The sequence below is a fragment of the Raphanus sativus genome, chromosome 6, assembly GCF_000801105.2.
Source record: "Raphanus sativus cultivar WK10039 chromosome 6, ASM80110v3, whole genome shotgun sequence".
In the NCBI taxonomy this organism is placed as follows: Eukaryota; Viridiplantae; Streptophyta; class Magnoliopsida; order Brassicales; family Brassicaceae; genus Raphanus; species Raphanus sativus.
Genome location: NC_079516.1, coordinates 44,515,336 through 44,533,672, shown reverse-complemented (window position 1 = coordinate 44,533,672; position 18,337 = coordinate 44,515,336). Strand labels below are relative to the sequence as shown.

Genomic DNA, 18,337 nt, shown 5'->3' with positions numbered 1-18,337 from the left:
TTTCACTAAATGCCTGAGATCGATGTCATTTCTGTTGATCCTGAGATTGGAATTTTTTTATCTATTTGGTGATTTCACCTTGATGATGTAGACTGGGCCGTCCCTTCTTTAAGGCAGATGAAGCATTGGCTTGAGGCCACAAAATATAAAAATTAAGTAGGGGTCACAATAACCAAAATTGTATGTAGCTTAAATGGTTTATGAAGATATGATAGGCTTTCTTGTTACTAGTTTGAGCAATACCTAAGCCATTTCGTACACTTTTTTAATTGGCAATTTTATTTATAAGGGCCACATATCTTGACAGGCTTTAAGCCTCGTAAAGGTTTGGGACGGCACGGTAGTGTTGTTTAGTACGTCTTCATTATTTTTTCGTTTTATGATTGATAGTCAGGGGAGTGTACTTACTGCTGCTGCTGATTCTTCTTGCTAATATTGTTGGATGCGGTATGTATTCTATCGCGGTGAATGTCAATTGCTATAGTACAAAATATGTGATGACAATATGTCTCAACTTTCCAAATATTATTTGGTGTGACCAACATTTTTTAAAAGAGTGGTAAAACAAAATGACCTTCAAGGGGGCATCCAGACTATTTTCATTGTGTTGTCTTGTTCTGCAAGCCAGGTAATTCTGTTTCGTTAGTTTTTACAAGTGCACCTTCATATTAGTGTTTGAGTTCCACGTTTGGATATTTTATCTGATCGTAGTGATTTTAAGTCTCCTGCACTAGATACTGGGGTTCAGGGGATGGGAAGGCAAGAATCTGGGGTAACTTCCTAGCTTTTGTTTCAATTTCTGCTGTAATTTCTAGTACTATGTTCGGATTATCCGTGATTATAAAACTTTCGAAATGATTGAAATCCTCATGCTGGTACTTTAAAACATTGCTTATATGTTGACTGCTTCTTAAAACTCAATTGTAACTCATTTCAGTGATTAAAACACTATGCTTACTTGCTTTGTTTAGGTTCCGGTTCATGTGGTATGTACTTGAAATGTCTAGACTAAGCTCAAGGGTTTCCCTTCTATTTTGTCAACCAGATTGCAAAACAGGGGAAGTAATTGGTTCCCAGGAAGAAAAAAGGTCCCCTATGGAAGTGAAAGTTGTTTGGTAAGAGTGAAGCAAGCGGACAACTCATTGTATTTCTCAATGTTCTAAAAATCGCTAGGCGGTGATTAGGCGTTTTATAAAAGATTATTGTTTATGCGGGTGTCTAGACCGATTTTTCGGACGCCTAGACCGATTTTTAAATAAATCATTTTGAAACATCGTTTCGTTCATACCCGATTTGCCGACTATGCGGCCGCCTAGGCGCCGCTTAGACCGATTTTTAGAACACTGGTATTTCCACAATAAGAGTATAACTATTTTTTTACCAGATGGATTATCTATTAATGCAGAGTCCTGTTTTTATTTACTGTTGAAAGTTTTTAAGACTACTTAATTAATTACTTAATGTGACATATTTGATTATTTATATTAAATTTTAATAATCAATAAAGATATTAATAATAAATCAATTTAACTATAAAATTCAATTTATTTTAGTTATAACAAAATCTATTGAGAAAAAATCTAACAAAATCATACAACATTTTAAATATTTTTTGTAAAATAATCCAACAATTATTTTTGTAATTAATAATATAATAATATTATTATAACTAGTGTTAATTAAAATTTTATCATAAAACAAAAAAACAAATAAAAATTATATGCTATTTTTATATAAATTTTATCGTTATGGCCTATATTATATTAGAGTAGTGGTGCTTTATGAATTAAATATGACAAAATTATAATAAATTGGTAGATTAACCAATTTTTAAAAAATCATTTAAATAAATTTTCATCTATTCTATTTATTTAGAGTCCTATTTAATATTTATTGTGGTATGTTTTTAATTTAAATTTACTAAACATGATGTGGCTAAATATAAAAATACGCTACATATACAATATTATATGGTAACTGATATATTTAAATTAAACCAATTTGTTTCGATTAATATTTTAATCCAAAATTGTAATAGTACTTGTACGTGTTAGTGTTACTCTCTATATCAGACTCATGTTGCACTTCTAATTTTCTCCTTCTCCAGGTTTGCGGACAGTGTAAAATGTAGCTTTACGGAACCTTCCTGCCTCAGAGTGAGTAAGTATCATCAATATCCTGAGGTAAGCAGCACTAGATTAGATTAAAATTTAACTCGTGTAATCATCATAAGTCTCGAAAGCCGTAGTGTTGTTTGTTTACCTAGAGCTTAATAGGTTTTCCTAGTATCAACGCAGCTGAAATTTGTAAAAATTTATACATACTGAAACACAGATAAACAGAGTCTTAATTTCCTTGTAAAGGCTGATTTTATTTTTTTAAGTGTTGTCTAACACAGTCTAACAAGTATCACACAAGGTTTGTTTCTTCTTTCTCCTCTTACTTGAAAAGTTGTGTTTTTCTTTGTACCAGTCACTGGATCTCGATCTGGATCTGCTATTTCTCGTCTTTAACAAGCCCATAAAGAAAAGTAAGGTTGAGAATTTGAGATATTAGATTAGGTAACCAAAAAATAAACCATAATTAACTATCTAACCAAAAAATAAAATGTTTCTATTGTTATTACAATACATTCTAGATTAGTCTTCGCTCACCGTCGTTTCTTTCATAAACATCACCATCGCCCGACTTCTGCTAGCTCACCATCACTAAATTCATAATTTTTATTGTCTTTGGTATTTATCAGTGCCTCTTTCCTATCAACCACCTTTTCTTCAAAACCCACTTTTTCTCTGTATCTAATATCATACCACCTGTTTCGTAATCACTATTAGCTTTTCCATAACTACATCCATAACTCAGCTACCATGATAGTAGCCATCACGATCCCCACTAAATTTTTAACATCGGCTTCATATTTCGTTTCTACCACCACGAATTCCTCCTCAACCATCATCTCACTCAGCCCAATAGCATTATTGTAAAATTTAGTTCTATACTATTTGTTAATTTTATACATATATAATATAGTTTTTAGACCGTTTGATAATTTATTTAATATATTATAATATTTAGTCAGTTTCATTCCATTTTATATTTGATTTATTATTCCATAACATTATTATTTCTTTTGTATTTCCATCTCGTCATCCACCACTGTCATAGCTACAACCACCATGACAATATTAACCTCTGATACAAAAGATCATTACTTTTTATGTATCTCCAACCGCCATTTTTTCTTTGATCATTGCGACCACCACTTCATCTGTTTTCCCAGTTTCCACCATTGCTATTTCCTTGGATTTTATCATTGTCGTTTTCTTTGTATCCAGTACCATCATTTCACTTACTTCAATATCAATGATTTATTTGTAATCTGTATCCAAAAAAAATACAACTGCAAGAGAAAGGGAATAGATGAAATGAGATCTAAGAGCATCATTATTGGAAGTACTTGGAAAAGTCCCTCCGTTAAGGGACTTAAGCTTTTTTTTTTTTTTTTTTTTGGTCGGGAAATGGTTAAGGGATGTCCTTTAATTAAAGGATTTTCCCTTCTCTTTCTTCCTCGGTCCCTGCATTTCGTGGTTCCCCTCCTCTTAAGGAATTCTCCAAATCTCACCAATAAAGATGGTCTAATAGACTAATAACGGTAAAAACAATGTTGATAATAATATAGTTTTTAATTTCGGTCACAAATACTGATAACAGGAAAAAGAACAAATGGGTTTCTATTTCTTGTTTTTTTCTGTTTTTGGAAACTTGCCGTTAGACCAAGTCTATTAGAACCTTTTACTAGTAGTCTAGTAGATATTTTAACAAGAAAAAGACAAAAAAATGTCGTAAATCGATGCATGATGATTGTATGAAAAGTTTGAAAACAAATTGCGTTGATCGGTGGTAACTTTTTTTGGCAACCATTTTTCTTTTTAAGTTAGATTAAGGGTGTCATTGGTTATTTTGGAGTAAATGGAAAAAATTAAATAGATGAAAAAGAGATGAAAAAATAAAGTGGGAAAGAGCAAAAACTAGAGTAAATGTGTTACTCTAATGTATGTGAGAGTAAATATGTGTCTTGATTTTTCTCCATCTGAATAGTAACTAGAGGAAATAAGTGAAAACATGTGTCACTTGATTGGTGATTTTTTGGAGTAGCCAAGAGTAAATACTTTTTCTCTTTAAATGTTTACTCTATAAATGACATTCAATCACACTCTAAGAGCATCCACAATGGTGGATTTCATTAAGTAGTCCTTAGCTATTATTTTACTATATTTTTTTTTAATTGAATAGTTAAAGACTTTAAATCAAAAAATGAGTCCAATGGTGGACTCCATTGAGGAGTCCTTATATTCACAAATAAATGAGATTCATGTTACAAACTTAGCTGCTGTTCTGTTTGGAAGCGAAGATGATGACCTTTACTTATACGGTTTTACCGAGAGCAAAATATTGTAATCTAACTAAATGTTCAAAAAAATCTTACCTAGCTAATAAAAAAAGAGTTATCTTCCAAGTCTCTGACCTCTCTCTAACGTAGGTGCAGAACCATGTATTGGTTCAAAGAGTCCAGGTCCCTGTAATAAACAGCACATGTCTTTGTTCAGACGTGATCATATTGTTCTTTGTGACAATGGTGTCAAACTGCATTTTAAGAAACGATCAAACCATTGTTAGGACCAACAAAGCTCCCACATCAAGGCGCTGAGCTAGCTTACTTGGCAAATATATAAGCGTACCTGTTTAGGGTCACGAACAAGCTGCATTGCAGCATTGTCAACATACATATGTGACAGCTCAAAATCAGGATATTCAGAGGCTAATGCTGTTACTCGTCTCCTCCATAAAATCGAGGCCTGCATAAGAGAAAATTGCATTAATATAGAAATAGGAGCGAGGATTTTTTCAAGGTCGAAGCATCCACTAACTGAAACGAAGAAAAAACATTTTGAGCTTCAAACAGGAAACGAAACTACAAGCTACCAAGAACTCGTGAGATTAAGAAGAAGATGGGTTACCTGTGGAAGAACATTAGCAGGTCTGAGATTAGCAAAGACTTTAAGAGCGGCACGAAGTTGAAGTAACCCAGTCTCAGGCTTCAGATGTTTTTCATTCTTATCCCATTTATACCTGAAATCATTACCACAAAGTTTTACTTTTTTCCAGCACAGAAACAAGAAAAGAGTAGAGGCAGCGTTAGTGGGAAAAGAGACCCTCTGATGGCTCCAAGAAGCACAACATCTGAGTCTTTAGCAGCGGAGATGGTGTCCTCAGGCAAAGGCACTCCAACCAAATCCAAAGCAGCTCCTCAAAGGGTCAGACTTTCCTAACAACAAAGGGAACTCTTAACTTTCAATCAGATATAAACAGAAACCCAATTCAACCCTAAAGACAGAAACTTTGAGCCTAAAAAATGAAAAAAATGAAACTGAAATTGAAGGGGATTTTGAATAATAACCAGATTGATACTTAGCAGCTGTCGTTGCTGAATCAAGTGTACTCAAAGGGTCAGACTCAACTTGGCTATGATCCTCGAGAAGGTTGTTGGCCTGAACAGCCGCCATTGAGAACTCACCGAGTAGGTGGTGGCCAGAGTCTTTGTACCAGAGGAGTCCATCTTGTTTTCCTGTTGAAGAATCAGAGGACTTGCCCGGGGAGGAGGAAGAAGAAGAAAGCCAGAGACAAGGACTCAAAAGAACTCGATCAGAAGCAGGAGAACTCAAAAGTCTGAAGCTTTTACAGGAACAAGAACACTACGGCAAAAGAGAGAGAAGAGACAAAGGGCTCTCAAGCTGCCAGCTGTCCTAAGGATCAAATCCTTAAATTCCTTAGTTACGGATTGATCCTTAAGTTATTTAGTTTAAATAATATTATTTTAATTAAATTTGCCTAGGTTAATATGCTAAGGATTTTCAACGGATTCCCGTTGCAGATGGTCTAAGAGTAACCAAATTAGTTGTCTCGAGCTTTCTTGCAAATCATGGACAAGTTATTATAAGCTTGCAGCTTTTGTAACTAACTCTATTTAAAGGCTACTATGTAGTTCTCTTATTTTAAAAACCTAACACAAATAAACAGATACCACTGGTGAAGTTGACGGCGTCTTAAATTTGGATCTTGACTTTTGTACTTATATATATACACCTAAAAATCTGTTTACATATCTTTTTAATCATATGATTAGGGGAACTCTAAGTTAGATGAAGACCAATAAAACGTTTTAAAACAGAGAAATGAAACATGACTTAGTTGATTAAAATAACCTTAACAAACTGACATCAAGTCATCAGATAATCAATGCTATTACAGGTAACTGTATCAAAGGAATTTAACAAACAAAAAAATATTGGTATTCAAAGGCAAAAAATGATCAAAAGGGATCACGTGAAGATCACGTGGAGATATTGGTCAAACAGAGAAATTCAGTTAAAAATAAATTAATTTGTACGTTCCACCGACTTTGGCTACAGCTGCATCTGACTCAGCGCCTCATGTTGACTTGTCAGTCTTTTATTGTATTTATTTATATTTATTAAATAGTTTTAGGTATTTAGTTAAGTATTATTTACATATAAATCTATATTATTAAAACTAAAGCATTTTTGGTATTGTTTTAAAACATAGATAATATGATAAATAAAAGTTGTTTAGAAACATAAATAAGATATTAAATACTTCATTTTATTTATATATTTAGTTGTTGTATTAACAATAAATTAATTACTTCGTTTTGTATTTTATTTTATTTACAAATTTTGTCACTATATTTAAATTAATATAAATTAATTAATTTCAGTGGTTGTTATTTCTTTGTGGTAAAAACACCAACTAAAATATTTTTGGTATTGTTTAAAAATATATAATATGATAAATTAAAATTGTTTAGAAATATAAATAGCAGATTAAATACTTTATTTTATTTATTCATTTAGTTGTTGCATTTATAATAAATTAATTACTTCATTTTTGTATTTCATTTTATTTACAGATTTTGCCATTATATTTAAAATAAATTTAAATTAATTAATTTCAATGGTTGTTGTTTCTTTGTGGTAAAAATAAAAATATAAACTGAAATATATAGTATATATTATATAAAACAAAATTAAAATATAGTTTTATTTTATTTGGTTTAGTCAAATATAAAATTTTTAAGAAAATAAAATATTATAAAATAATAATTCATAGAAAACTAATGTGAAAATAATATGTTTTCAATGCTAACCGTCCACTAAGCTACACAGTAGTTGTCTTGGCCTAGTGTAAAGGGACTCCAGCTGGAGTTTCCGTCCTGAGTTCGATTTCGCTTGGCCACCGGGACTAGCGTTAAATCGCAAGAATATGTGGATTGCCGTCGACTTCAGGGGAATTAGTCTTTGAGCCTAGAAAGCCTTTGAGATCATCCCTTGGTTAATCAAAAAAAAATATGTTTTCTTAGTTTTAAAATAAATTAACAAAAACAACATATTAATATATTAATAGTACAATTAGATCAAATTATATTTTTTAATATAATATTATGTACAAATAAACGAAATTATTATCAAACATCAATATTGTAAAATAATATATTATACTTTATATGTAAATTATAAAACATAAAAATATACATGGAATTATTTAATAAAACCAACTATTCATAAATTTACGTTGAACATAATTTAAATCAAATATTTGTGGAGAGGTTCAAATCAAGTTCTAATTCAGTTTTATTTCTCTTTCAGATAATTTTATTATAAGTATTCGAAAGATAATAGCGGTAGAAGTAGAAGTATTCATTCAAAGGTATGAAGAAACTAATAAAAGAAAAAATCAAACAAAAGATTCTTTACTTCTCGTAAAAGAAAGAAACAAGACCAAAAAGCCTTTCGCCAACTTTTATTACAAAACCTCCCATCCCCACCTTCACTTTCTTCGTATACGACCAATATGGAAGACTTCAGATCCAGATCGTACGGTGACGGAAGAACGTCAGACCGGAGATACGACGGTCCAGATTCACTCGGTGGTAATGGTATGCAAGATCTCAGGTCTTACAGCACTTCCTACACCGATCACCCGACCCGAATACCCGAAGATAACCCGAATCAGAAGAAAGGAAAATCTTCATCTTCTTCATGGGGATTCGTGGATCCAGATATAAAGAGGAAGAAGAGAGTTGTGAGTTACAGAGCTTATACAGTTGAAGGTAAGCTTAAAGGCTCTTTCAGAAAAAGCTTCAAGTGGGTTAAAGATAAATGCAGCAAGTTGCTCAACTAAGCAAATCTGCTTAAGATAATCAAACTTTTTTGTGGGTTTAATGCGTTTAAGTAAGCTCGACGGTTTCGATTTAGTTTATACTTCTTTTTTATCATTATTTGTCTGTGTGTGGGTGTGATCGAGTCTCTTAATTTATTATTGTGATTGTGTAGCAAAAGAAAATTAATAAAAATAATATAGATATGCTATTATAGATGAGTTCTTTAGATTGAAAGTGCTATGAGTGAGTGATTATTAAGTTTTTAACATATTCTAAATTACTAGTTAATTAGGATATGAATGTTCTTTTTGACTAAAAGGATATGAATGTTTTATATAGTTTTTGGTTATTACTCATCTGTTTCATTTTTAACATCAATTAGGTTTTAATAAAGTAATTATCATGTTTGTAGAAGTAGTTTCGTTTTCATATTTGTCTAATGTTATATGATTATGATCATCTTGTTAAAACAATGTTTTTTTCAAACAATTTATTTATTCTGTACGTTTTGATGAAAAATCTGCAACACCTCTTATTCCGGTCAACAATTTGCAACACCTCTCATTAATTTTAGATGATTTTGAGAGTGGTTTTGTTTAATTTTGTCACTCTAATAGTCCAACTAAAAATGACGTGAAAGTGTTAATTTACTTTACCGACTTTGTCATTGATTACTACAATAAGTTAACAACGTCTTCTAATCGGTGTCCGACTGAGATTATTTTCTCCATGGGCCATTATATTGCTCGTTAAGCGTATCAATCGTTATTGAAAATTAAAGTAGGGGGCATTTCGGTTTATAAGTAAATTTTGAAATTCTACAGAAACACCAGGTTTTCTTCTTTAGCCAGGTTCACGCAGAAATCAGTGTCATCTTTGATATCCTCCAACAATGAGAGCTCCAGTTTTGTCTACAGTAAGTGAAATTGGCTACATCATCAAGACTAATATGAGAATGTGTTCCTATATCATCAATCTGAATCACCACTTTAACAAACTACAGGTTTAGAAGTGTATGGTTATAGAAGTTTTACCAATAGATAAGTGCAAGAGTCAGGTTTCTTGGGACAGATGACGCAGGGGATGTCCTTGAGGCAATCACATACCAAGTCGACATTGTGTTCGAGTATCTTGTTCTTCTTTGCAAAGAAGATTTTATCCGTTTTCTCCAGGATCTCAGGACGTGCAGCCTGACCATCATGAATCGAACGAACTAGTTAACTAAAAAGCAGTTCTCTCAAAAGACTGTAAAATAAGTTTTTTTTTTCACCGAAAAAAGCATAGGAGAAAAATCTAGCTGCATCTTATTTATTTAGAGATTGTGGGTTTTAAATATTAGGTTTTGGGCCTTGTGTGTGCGTATTATGAACCCAACACTGATTTACGTTTTTCCCCCGATAAAATCAAATCACTACGAAAAAACAGACTGCCACGGCTTATAAAAAGTGCCCAAATATTTCGGTCTACTCATTTCTCATTTCATTCCTTTTTTTTTTTCTATTTAATTTAATTAAAATCGTCTCTCCGCCGCTCTCTCTAGGGTTTTTTTAAAGAGGGTTTCACACTCCGTTTCCTCCGCCAGAAGAAGATGAGCAACGACAACTTGAACATGTCCGATCTCACCGCCGGTATGTATCTATCTATATACCTCGAACAACGCCTCCTGATTCCTTTTGTTTTCTCTTCTAAGATTTACTGAGAAATTAATGTTTTTGCTTTGTTAGCTCTTAACGTGGAGGATCGTGCAGGCCTTGTCAATGCTCTTAAGGTCAGTTTTAAAGACTTTTAACATTTTTGTTTTTTCTTTTTCTTATTGATTTAGCTAAGATTGATTTATAGCAATGGACCTTTTAGTTTGAATGGTTTCAAGCAACAGACTTTTGGTTTGGTTTGAGAGGATTGTCGTGTCTGCATCTTTTGATTTTGATTGTTGTTTTTATGGGTGATGATGTTGCAGAACAAGTTGCAGAATTTGGCTGGACAACACTCGGATGTCCTTGAGAACTTGACTCCCGCTGTCAGGAAGCGTGTCGAGGCTCTAAGAGAGATTCAGGTTTGAGTCTAATTATCTGATTCCTTTTTGGTGGAACTCCCAAGTATTATCTGATTCCTTTTTTGTTTTTTTTTTTTTACATCTTCAGAACCAACATAATGAAATTGAAGCTAAGTTTTTCGAGGAGAGGGCAGCTCTTGAAGCTAAGTATCAAAAGTTGTATCAGCCTTTTTATACCAAGGTAACATAAATAAATAAATATATAATGATATCTTTAGATTCTAACTTGTTACAACAAGACTTGTCTCTGTCGTCTGATTATATAACTTAGACCATCTCCAATGTATTTTGCTATTTTCATCTCTAAAATAGAGGAACTTTATAATAGAGGTGGAATATGCTCCAATGTATTTCTCTAAAATAGCAATCTCTATTTTATAGAGTAAAAAAATAGAGGAATGCTATTTCTTCCTCTATAAATAGAGGAAAAAATAGAGATCTCTATTATAGAGGAAGAAATAGAGGTGGGTTGGAGCAATTTCACCTATAAATGCTATTATAGAGGTAAAAATAGAAATAGGTTGGAGATGCTCTTATATTGATGGTTTGTTTTTGGCTTTTCTAATGGGATGATCACATACAGCGTTATGAGATTGTCAACGGTGTGGTTGAAGTTGAAGGTGCACCTGAAGAAGTAAAAACAGAACAGGGAGAAGATAAAGCTGCTGAAGGTGTGTTATCAATTACTTACCCTCAATTCTGGTTATGTATTTAGCTCCTTCCAATGATGGTGAAATCATATTTGATGAACATCTGTTTTTCTTTTCTGCAGAGAAAGGAGTACCTGATTTCTGGCTTATTGCACTGAAGAACAATGAAATAACTGCTGAAGAGGTTCGTTACTCCTTTTTCTTTTCGTTTGTGAAAAGAAGATTCCCTTTTATGTTGATGTGTTTGTTTTTTTGTTCCCCATGATTCTTAGATAACTGAGAAAGATGAAGGTGCTCTTAAGTATCTTAAGGATATCAAGTGGAACAAGGTTGAAGAGCCGAAAGGGTTCAAGCTTGAGTTTTTCTTCGATGAGAACCCTTACTTCAAGAACACTGTCTTGACCAAGACATATCACATGATTGATGAAGATGAGCCTATCCTCGAGAAGGCTATCGGGTATGATCTTTTGCCTCTTTATCATGTATTTGATTTGTTGTTGTTTTTCGTTTCTCAAGACAAAGGAGTCTCATTGATTGTTAACTATTGTTCAGGACGGAGATTGAGTGGTATCCTGGAAAATGTTTGACTCAGAAGATCCTTAAAAAGAAGCCGAAGAAGGGATCCAAAAACACAAAGCCAATCACCAAGACTGAGGACTGTGAGAGTTTCTTCAACTTCTTCAATCCACCTCAAGTTCCTGAGGACGAAGATGATCTTGATGATGAATTGGTATGGCCATCCTCAAAAGCAGTTTTTTTTTTATTTAGCACTTAAGAATGCGTTGTGTCAACCTGATAATTTGTTATTGCACAGGCTGAAGAACTCCAAGGTCAAATGGAGCACGACTATGATATTGGGTATGTACTTTTCTACTTGAATCTTTGATGGTCTTTACTATTTAATACACAGTTGTAGGATCTGAATCTATACACTGTCTATCATGTAGATCAACAATTAAAGAGAAAATCATCTCGCATGCTGTGTCATGGTTCACTGGTGAAGCTGTAGACGAAGATGACCTTGAGATGGAGGATGATGATGATGAGATTGATGAAGATGATGATGAGGAGGACGAGGAAGATGATGAAGAGGAAGAGGACGAGGATGATGAGGACGAAGAGGAAGAGCAAGGAAAGAAGAGCGGAAAGAAGGTATACTATTACTATGCGGTTAAAACGGTCTTTACTTGTTGTTTCTCTTATATAAGACTAAAAACGTGGGAATGCTGATTCATGGTGTCTTGTCTTTGTTTTGTTGCAGTCATCAGCTGAGCACAAGGTCTTAAAAATCACTCAATCTCGACCTTAGCATCTCTTTCTTGTTGATTATTTAAGGGCTGTTTATAACATGAGGCTTCTTTTCTCTGTGAACAGAAGTCTGGAAGAAGTCAACTGGCAGAAGGTCAACAAGGTGAGAGGCCACCGGAATGCAAGCAGCAGTGAGTAAACAAACCTCATCTCAGGTGAAGAAGATTTGGCTTATTGATGAAGAAGAAGAAGAAAGAGGTCTCTGTGTTTCTTAATTTGCTGTGGTTTGTATGATTATAAATCAAGTTTTGGGTGGTGGTTTGCTAAAAACAAAAATTGGTTATTTGTTTTGGTTTTTCTGATTTTTGATTTGCAATGTGTTCTCCCTTGAACTGGTTTGAGCAAATAGTATTTTGTTTCTATTGTTCACAGTTTATATATTCTTAAGCCATCCTTTTTTTGCAACGAAAGTGTTTTTTTTTTTTGCCAACTGATAAAGTTTATTAAAAGCCAAAAGGCCCACAGAAATAACTAACACAAGAAGCCCAAACCCAAGGGCAGCTAAAAAACGAACACAACAAGTTGGGCCTGAAAGCCCAAAACCTCAAAACCCGGAAACAATCTCGAGCAGCGTGACCAAACATGCGTCAAAGAAGAGGGACACGCTTCACATCTCTTCTTCAACCGGCACCGCTTTGATTCTTCGCCGGAGACACGCCGAGAAACTCGTATCGCCGGAAACACACCAGACGACGCACCGAGCTCTCAAGGCCAGAGATCACCACGCCATGAAAGAAAACCCGACGAACATCGAACCCCACCGAGACACGCTTAAACCAATTGAGATTCAACGCCGGAGAAAACTTCCGGGTTACATCAGACCTGAATTGGAGAACCTCCCGTCTCCACCTTCTTCCCGACAGAGAACCCACCTCCATCGACTGTAATGAAGGTATAGGGTTCCTGTCAGCCACAAATCTCCACTAACTACCAGCATGCATCACACCAAAAGCCGGCCGCCTTCACCAACGAAAAGATGATGACGCCAGAAAACATAGCCGGACGACCACCGAAGAACAGGCACGTCGCCGGAGTCAAAGACGGCTACACCGTGTTGAAGAAACCACCGTGCACCGCGAGCAGAAGAGAAGGAACCACCGCGACTTTACTTTCTCTCTCTCAAGAACCTAGAAAGAAGAGAGAGGAAAATCTACCATTCTTTTTTTGCAACGAAAGTGTTTACTTCTGTGTCCCATCTAACAATTCAGGATCCAAAACCAGGAAATATCGATTGAATGTTTTACAAACTCTAAATTCTTTATGAAATTCACTAGATTTTTCAAGAAAACAACAAAACTCGTGTGTATATTCACATGTAATAAAAAAGAAGGATGTCTTGTTTGACTGAAGAAAAAGACGCGTTGACAGAGGATCTTCCTTTTTCTTGGGCGGAAACTTTTTTTTTCTTTTCTTTTGAACTGTGGAAACGTCTTTTTAAAACATTTTATTTATAAAATTTAAAGACTTAAACAGAAGTAGAGTTCGAAGACTTAAAACAAGTCGTCGTTGTCTCCATGAAAGCATATAACCCCTCTAACTCGAGGTCACATTGTCAGAGGATAAATAATATTGGAGGAGACAGCAATGAAGAAGCTGCTTTCTAAAATGTTAACGAGGCTGAGCAAAAGTCTTGAGATTACAATGCCTTCGCGTATACCACCTACAAGTATTTTCCTCATGCTTCTCCTTCATCTAGTTTATGATTAAGATCTGACTATCTGAGTCTTGGTGATGTATTGATGTGTGTGTATATATATATTCACGAAAATGGAAACTTTTGTTAATCATTTTTTAAATTATTTGCAGAGAACAAAGGGAGGTCATGGCCGTTATGGTTATTTCTTGGAGGGGTTACCTTCAGTCTCGAGGAGTCGTTTAAGATCGTACAGCGAGAAATGGTTTGTTATTTTCATCATGGAATAACCTTGTGTATATGTTTTTACATGCTCTCTTTCCAGTATATAGATATATGTATTTGTGTTAAATTTTCAATTAGTACAAGGCACATATGGAATTAAGACGAGAATGCTTGGAAATGGATCCAAGAAAGCTGAATACAGTTGAAAATGTGGACAAGTTGGGATTCGAAAGGGTTGTATGCAAAGGCGTATACGATAAACAAAGATCGATCTATGTGTGGGTCCAAAGCCTAGATCCATGGCTCAAGGGTCTGAAAATGGATTCTATGTCATTACACCTCTTTTGCCAATCCCTAATGAACCAAATAGGTAACTACTTCTCTCTCTTTCATGACCAAACCAAATTAACTACATCTTGATGTGAATCACTTGTTGCTTGTATTTTTATTTGATGTTTATTAATGTGTTTGGATCCAATATATTGCTTCCCAAACTATCTCCAACTAATAAAAGCTTTAATTAGACTATCATGCAATTATTGTAGATTTTCAGTGTTTGTTCATTTTGCCTTTGATTCAATTCTTAAAAACTCACATACCAATAAGCCTAACTGTCTTTCCTTTTGTCACTAGTATGAAGTCACCTATTCTAGTAAATCGCGGATGGGTCCCTTTGGATTGGGAAGAAAAGTCTGTGGAATTGAAAGCCTTTTTACAAAAAAAAAAAAAAAAGAAAAGTCTGTGGAATGTATACAAGCTGATGATGTTCTTGTTGCAACCGCTAATAAGGATGAGTCTATAAGAGCTAAGAAACTACTCTCCTCTCAACTAAATCCCTTGTCAAAGTTCTTGTATAAGTTTAACAACTCAATGATTGCTGAGGTTGGCTTCGAACTCACTAACTCAAAATTTACCAAATATCGAAATTTCATAGATATTAATTTTTATTGAAATATATTAGCAGGAGAAAGTCTCAAAGGCTATGCATGTGGAAGTGGTTGGTGTAGTTAGGAAAAGTGAAACTCCAGGCATTTTTTATTCACTAGCACATTATCCAGGTTCGCTTGCTTGGTTCTTCCTTGACGTCCCTAAGTTAGCTCAGACCATGGGATTTGGTGAGGACACGATCTATGTAGAGAAGACTCACAGAGATATGGATGAAAGTAGACCTTATCCATCTCCTAGACACGTTGAGGACTTGATCAAAAGTAAAAAGTTACCACTGGAACTGGTCGATTACATAGTATTATGGTAATTAACAACATAACTTCGACTTATTGCATACACTAACTAGTAGTGATTGTTGTTTTCTGATGGTGTGAGTGACTGTTATATTATGTGCAGGAGCTTGATCTCTCTGGCATGCTTTATGAAGTGGAGTACGTGTATTGTGCAAAGATATGGAAAATGTGAACCTGGTGGTTTAAAGCTAATACATAGTCTATTTCTTTTTGTTGCTTATATAAAATGGAAAGTATACAGTCATCGTGACTTATTCTACGTAATAGACACTATTGGTGTTGGGTGTGTCACTAACCTCGACCCAAGGCAACAAGATGGAGTCAAAGGCAGCATAGATTGGGATGGAGAAGAGATCGATGAGAGGACATGGACCTTGTACTCGTTTATATAAGCAAAGGAGAAGAATATACTAGAGAGGAGAACTTCATTTCGAACAAGAACGCTTTATATTTAATCAGTTTTGTTGTATCCATATCTTATAAAACATTTAGCATCTAGATCGTCATTTGTACTCTTCACCTCGATTTATTAGCAAGTATGCACTATCAGTTTTTAGATTTTACAACGATTTATCGTTTTGATTATGTGACGGAGATCTAGAGCATCAAACTGAGATCTAAGACTAGTAGAGAGCATCTATAACAATAAAGTTGAGAAATCTGCCTCATTAGGCTGTCCACATCACGCTGAAGGATGGGAGCTTTGACGCCACGTGTCGGCACGCTGGATCGGCTGTGTATGTCACGCTCTTTTTTTTTTGTTTCGCGCGTCACTTATTCCTCTTATTACTCACGCGTTTCGTGTTGTATTCGAAATGAGCATTTGGTGTTTTCTGATCTATAACATTCGAAATGGGTTTTTGTTATATTCTCGAATTGAGCCCAATTTTGCAGATCCACTACCTTGAATTTATGTTAGAAGGCCATATCGTTTCTTCAAAACGCAGCAATTCTTATGTATTACACCAATAACAAATATTTTAATCACATTAGTTAACAACATAATACAGTATAACCTCTTTAAATTAATAATTTATAAATTAATATCTTATAAATTAATATAATTTCATAGTCCCAAATTGAGTTTTTGATTTAATTAGTATCTCGATAAATTAATAATCTCTATAAATTAATAAAAAATTATAGTTTTGGTGTATTTCCAACATTATTAATTTATAGAGGTTTCACTGCATGTCAACTTTTAAACCAACCACATGTCCACCCGTAAAAATGTTTACAAATTTCAAATAAAATAAGAAATCTTCAAAAAAAAATTACACATGTGAATATCAAAATAAAATCAATTTGAGGAATATATTTTTTTTCTGACATATTCCTAAAAAATGTTATTGATATGTTAAGTTAAAATATTTTATACACATTAATAGATTGTTTGTTAAAATATTTATTTACATATTCTACTATTTATGATATATTTATAATATCAATTTAAGGTACTGAATTTCCATTCTTAAAATATATTCAACTTAATAATTTATTCATTATGATTTTTAATAAAAATATAAATTGTGTTTAGTTTGGTGTTTATAAAAAAACTCTAAACTGCAAAACAATAATATTCTCAAAAGACTCTTACGTCAAATTTTTATAGTAGGTACGTATCTAGACAATTGTTGTAAATATTTTTAAGATAATAAATATAGTGATGTGTTTTGAAAAAGAATTATAAACAATAGGGCATACATGATTAAATTCTTTGGAATATTTTTTCTAAATTAATTGCTTGGTTGATATTAATTAATTTTAACATGCATAAAATGTAAGTGACATGCCATTGTAATTATTTTACAAAATCAAGGACAAAATCTTATGAGAGGTTCTACTTTAATAAAGATAATGATTCGTTTCTTTTATAAAAATATCAACACAAATGATTAACATTTAATTAACATCGTATAATGTCATAAATACAAGGTAAATAAAAACCAAAACACATCATAGATGTAAATAAACATGAAAACTTTAAGCGAAATAAATAAAATCTTTGCACACACTTGAGAAGTGTTATTTCTCTAATCTTTAATGGAGAGGCTGAAGCACGGCAAAATCAGCTCTCTCTTTGGTTGTAACCAACCCTTAGTTGGGGTGTAAACTATTTTTAAGTAATGCATGTTGTTTGATCAAAAAAAAAATGTACATTGTGAGAACAAACATCCACCTCTAAATATTATTCACTTACCATTTGATTTTATATGGGAAAATAGTCAATTTAAGTCTGAACAATGCTGGACCATGTTTAAGAATCTATTGACTGGATTCATTATCAAAGAAAAAATATTTAACCAATACATACATAATGAAGCCCAATAGATTGCCACATCCATGACATCGACAACACATACACATGTATGAATTGTTACTACTTTATGATGATGAAATAATTTGTTATCTTTATTCAAACAAGATAATCACAAAACATAACACATGCATTTACATGTTTTTGTTTTGGAACATCGAATTTAATTTATATTTTAAGTTCTATTATATATACTTTAGTGTAACTATCAGCTATTTATTCAATTTTTATTAAATCGATCAGTGAAAACCATTGATGCTATTTTTATTTGATTTAAGTAATTTCAAAACAAAGTAATACATTATTATCACTAACCACTATCAATTTGATAAAAAAATCAATTCTAAATTTATTAGAGAATAAAACATATGAATCCGGCGCGTAGCGCCGGAATACCACTAGTAGTAACATAAACGTTTGGATTCTAATCGGATTCAGTCTAGATGTTTAATTGGTTTGGTTTGGGTTCAATCGGCTTCCGATTCTTCGGAATAATGACATTTAATTTCATTCAGATATTTTTAGAGTTCAAATTGGTTTCAGTTTAGGTTTCTTCGGACATTTTTTAGATATAATAACATATCGTAATCGTACGTAGAACTCGTTTTAAGTTTGAATTCGATTCTAATTCAGATTTTGTTTATTTAAATACTTGTTTATGATTCAAAAGT

The 18,337-nt window shown here is 33.3% G+C and overlaps 3 protein-coding genes and 1 non-coding gene across 5 annotated transcripts; 3 read left to right on the top strand and 1 right to left on the bottom strand.

The window, feature by feature from the left end:
• Positions 1-4,315: 4,315 nt before the first annotated feature.
• On the bottom strand, positions 4,316-5,814 carry LOC108811660 (uncharacterized). 2 transcript variants are annotated; one of them, XR_008936121.1, is made up of 5 exons: positions 5,459-5,814; positions 5,214-5,326; positions 5,019-5,130; positions 4,740-4,856; positions 4,316-4,644 (listed from the first exon to the last, which is right to left on the bottom strand). It is a non-coding gene; the product is annotated as an uncharacterized LOC108811660 (transcript). The 2 variants fall into 2 exon arrangements; XR_008936122.1 differs by having other exon boundaries at positions 5,214-5,321.
• A 1,940-nt stretch (positions 5,815-7,754) lies between these two features.
• Positions 7,755-8,450, top strand: LOC108809155 (uncharacterized). Its single transcript, XM_018581288.2, has one exon. It carries the CDS (start codon positions 7,930-7,932, stop codon positions 8,257-8,259), a length of 330 nt encoding a protein of 109 aa, XP_018436790.1. The 5' UTR covers positions 7,755-7,929; the 3' UTR covers positions 8,260-8,450.
• A 1,255-nt stretch (positions 8,451-9,705) lies between these two features.
• LOC108834342 (nucleosome assembly protein 1;2) lies at positions 9,706-12,639 on the top strand. Its single transcript, XM_018607681.2, has 12 exons — positions 9,706-9,867; positions 9,964-10,007; positions 10,197-10,292; positions 10,381-10,473; positions 10,876-10,963; positions 11,065-11,126; positions 11,215-11,399; positions 11,495-11,672; positions 11,757-11,800; positions 11,890-12,094; positions 12,204-12,221; positions 12,317-12,639. Exons 1-12 carry the CDS (start codon positions 9,828-9,830, stop codon positions 12,383-12,385), a joined length of 1,122 nt encoding a protein of 373 aa, XP_018463183.1. The 5' UTR covers positions 9,706-9,827; the 3' UTR covers positions 12,386-12,639.
• A 1,097-nt stretch (positions 12,640-13,736) lies between these two features.
• On the top strand, positions 13,737-15,912 carry LOC108834343 (surfeit locus protein 1-like). The gene is given in 8 exon segments (XM_056987917.1): positions 13,737-13,916; positions 14,057-14,148; positions 14,247-14,384; positions 14,387-14,478; positions 14,742-14,809; positions 14,857-14,990; positions 15,070-15,359; positions 15,453-15,912. Coding segments are annotated over 8 exon segments (1,185 nt in total). The 5' UTR covers positions 13,737-13,834; the 3' UTR covers positions 15,742-15,912.
• The last annotated feature ends 2,425 nt before the right edge of the window (positions 15,913-18,337 follow it).

Excerpts from the sequence above, each read along its gene's own strand:
- LOC108809155 (XM_018581288.2), top strand. The coding sequence starts at position 7,930 with ATGGAAGACTTCAGATCCAGATCGTACGGTGACGGAAGAACGTCAGAC.
- LOC108834342 (XM_018607681.2), top strand. The coding sequence starts at position 9,828 with ATGAGCAACGACAACTTGAACATGTCCGATCTCACCGCCG. Across the intron at positions 10,293-10,380 it reads AGGCTCTAAGAGAGATTCAG|AACCAACATAATGAAATTGA; the intron begins GTTTGAGTCTAA and ends TTACATCTTCAG. Across the intron at positions 11,801-11,889 it reads GAGCACGACTATGATATTGG|ATCAACAATTAAAGAGAAAA; the intron begins GTATGTACTTTT and ends TCTATCATGTAG.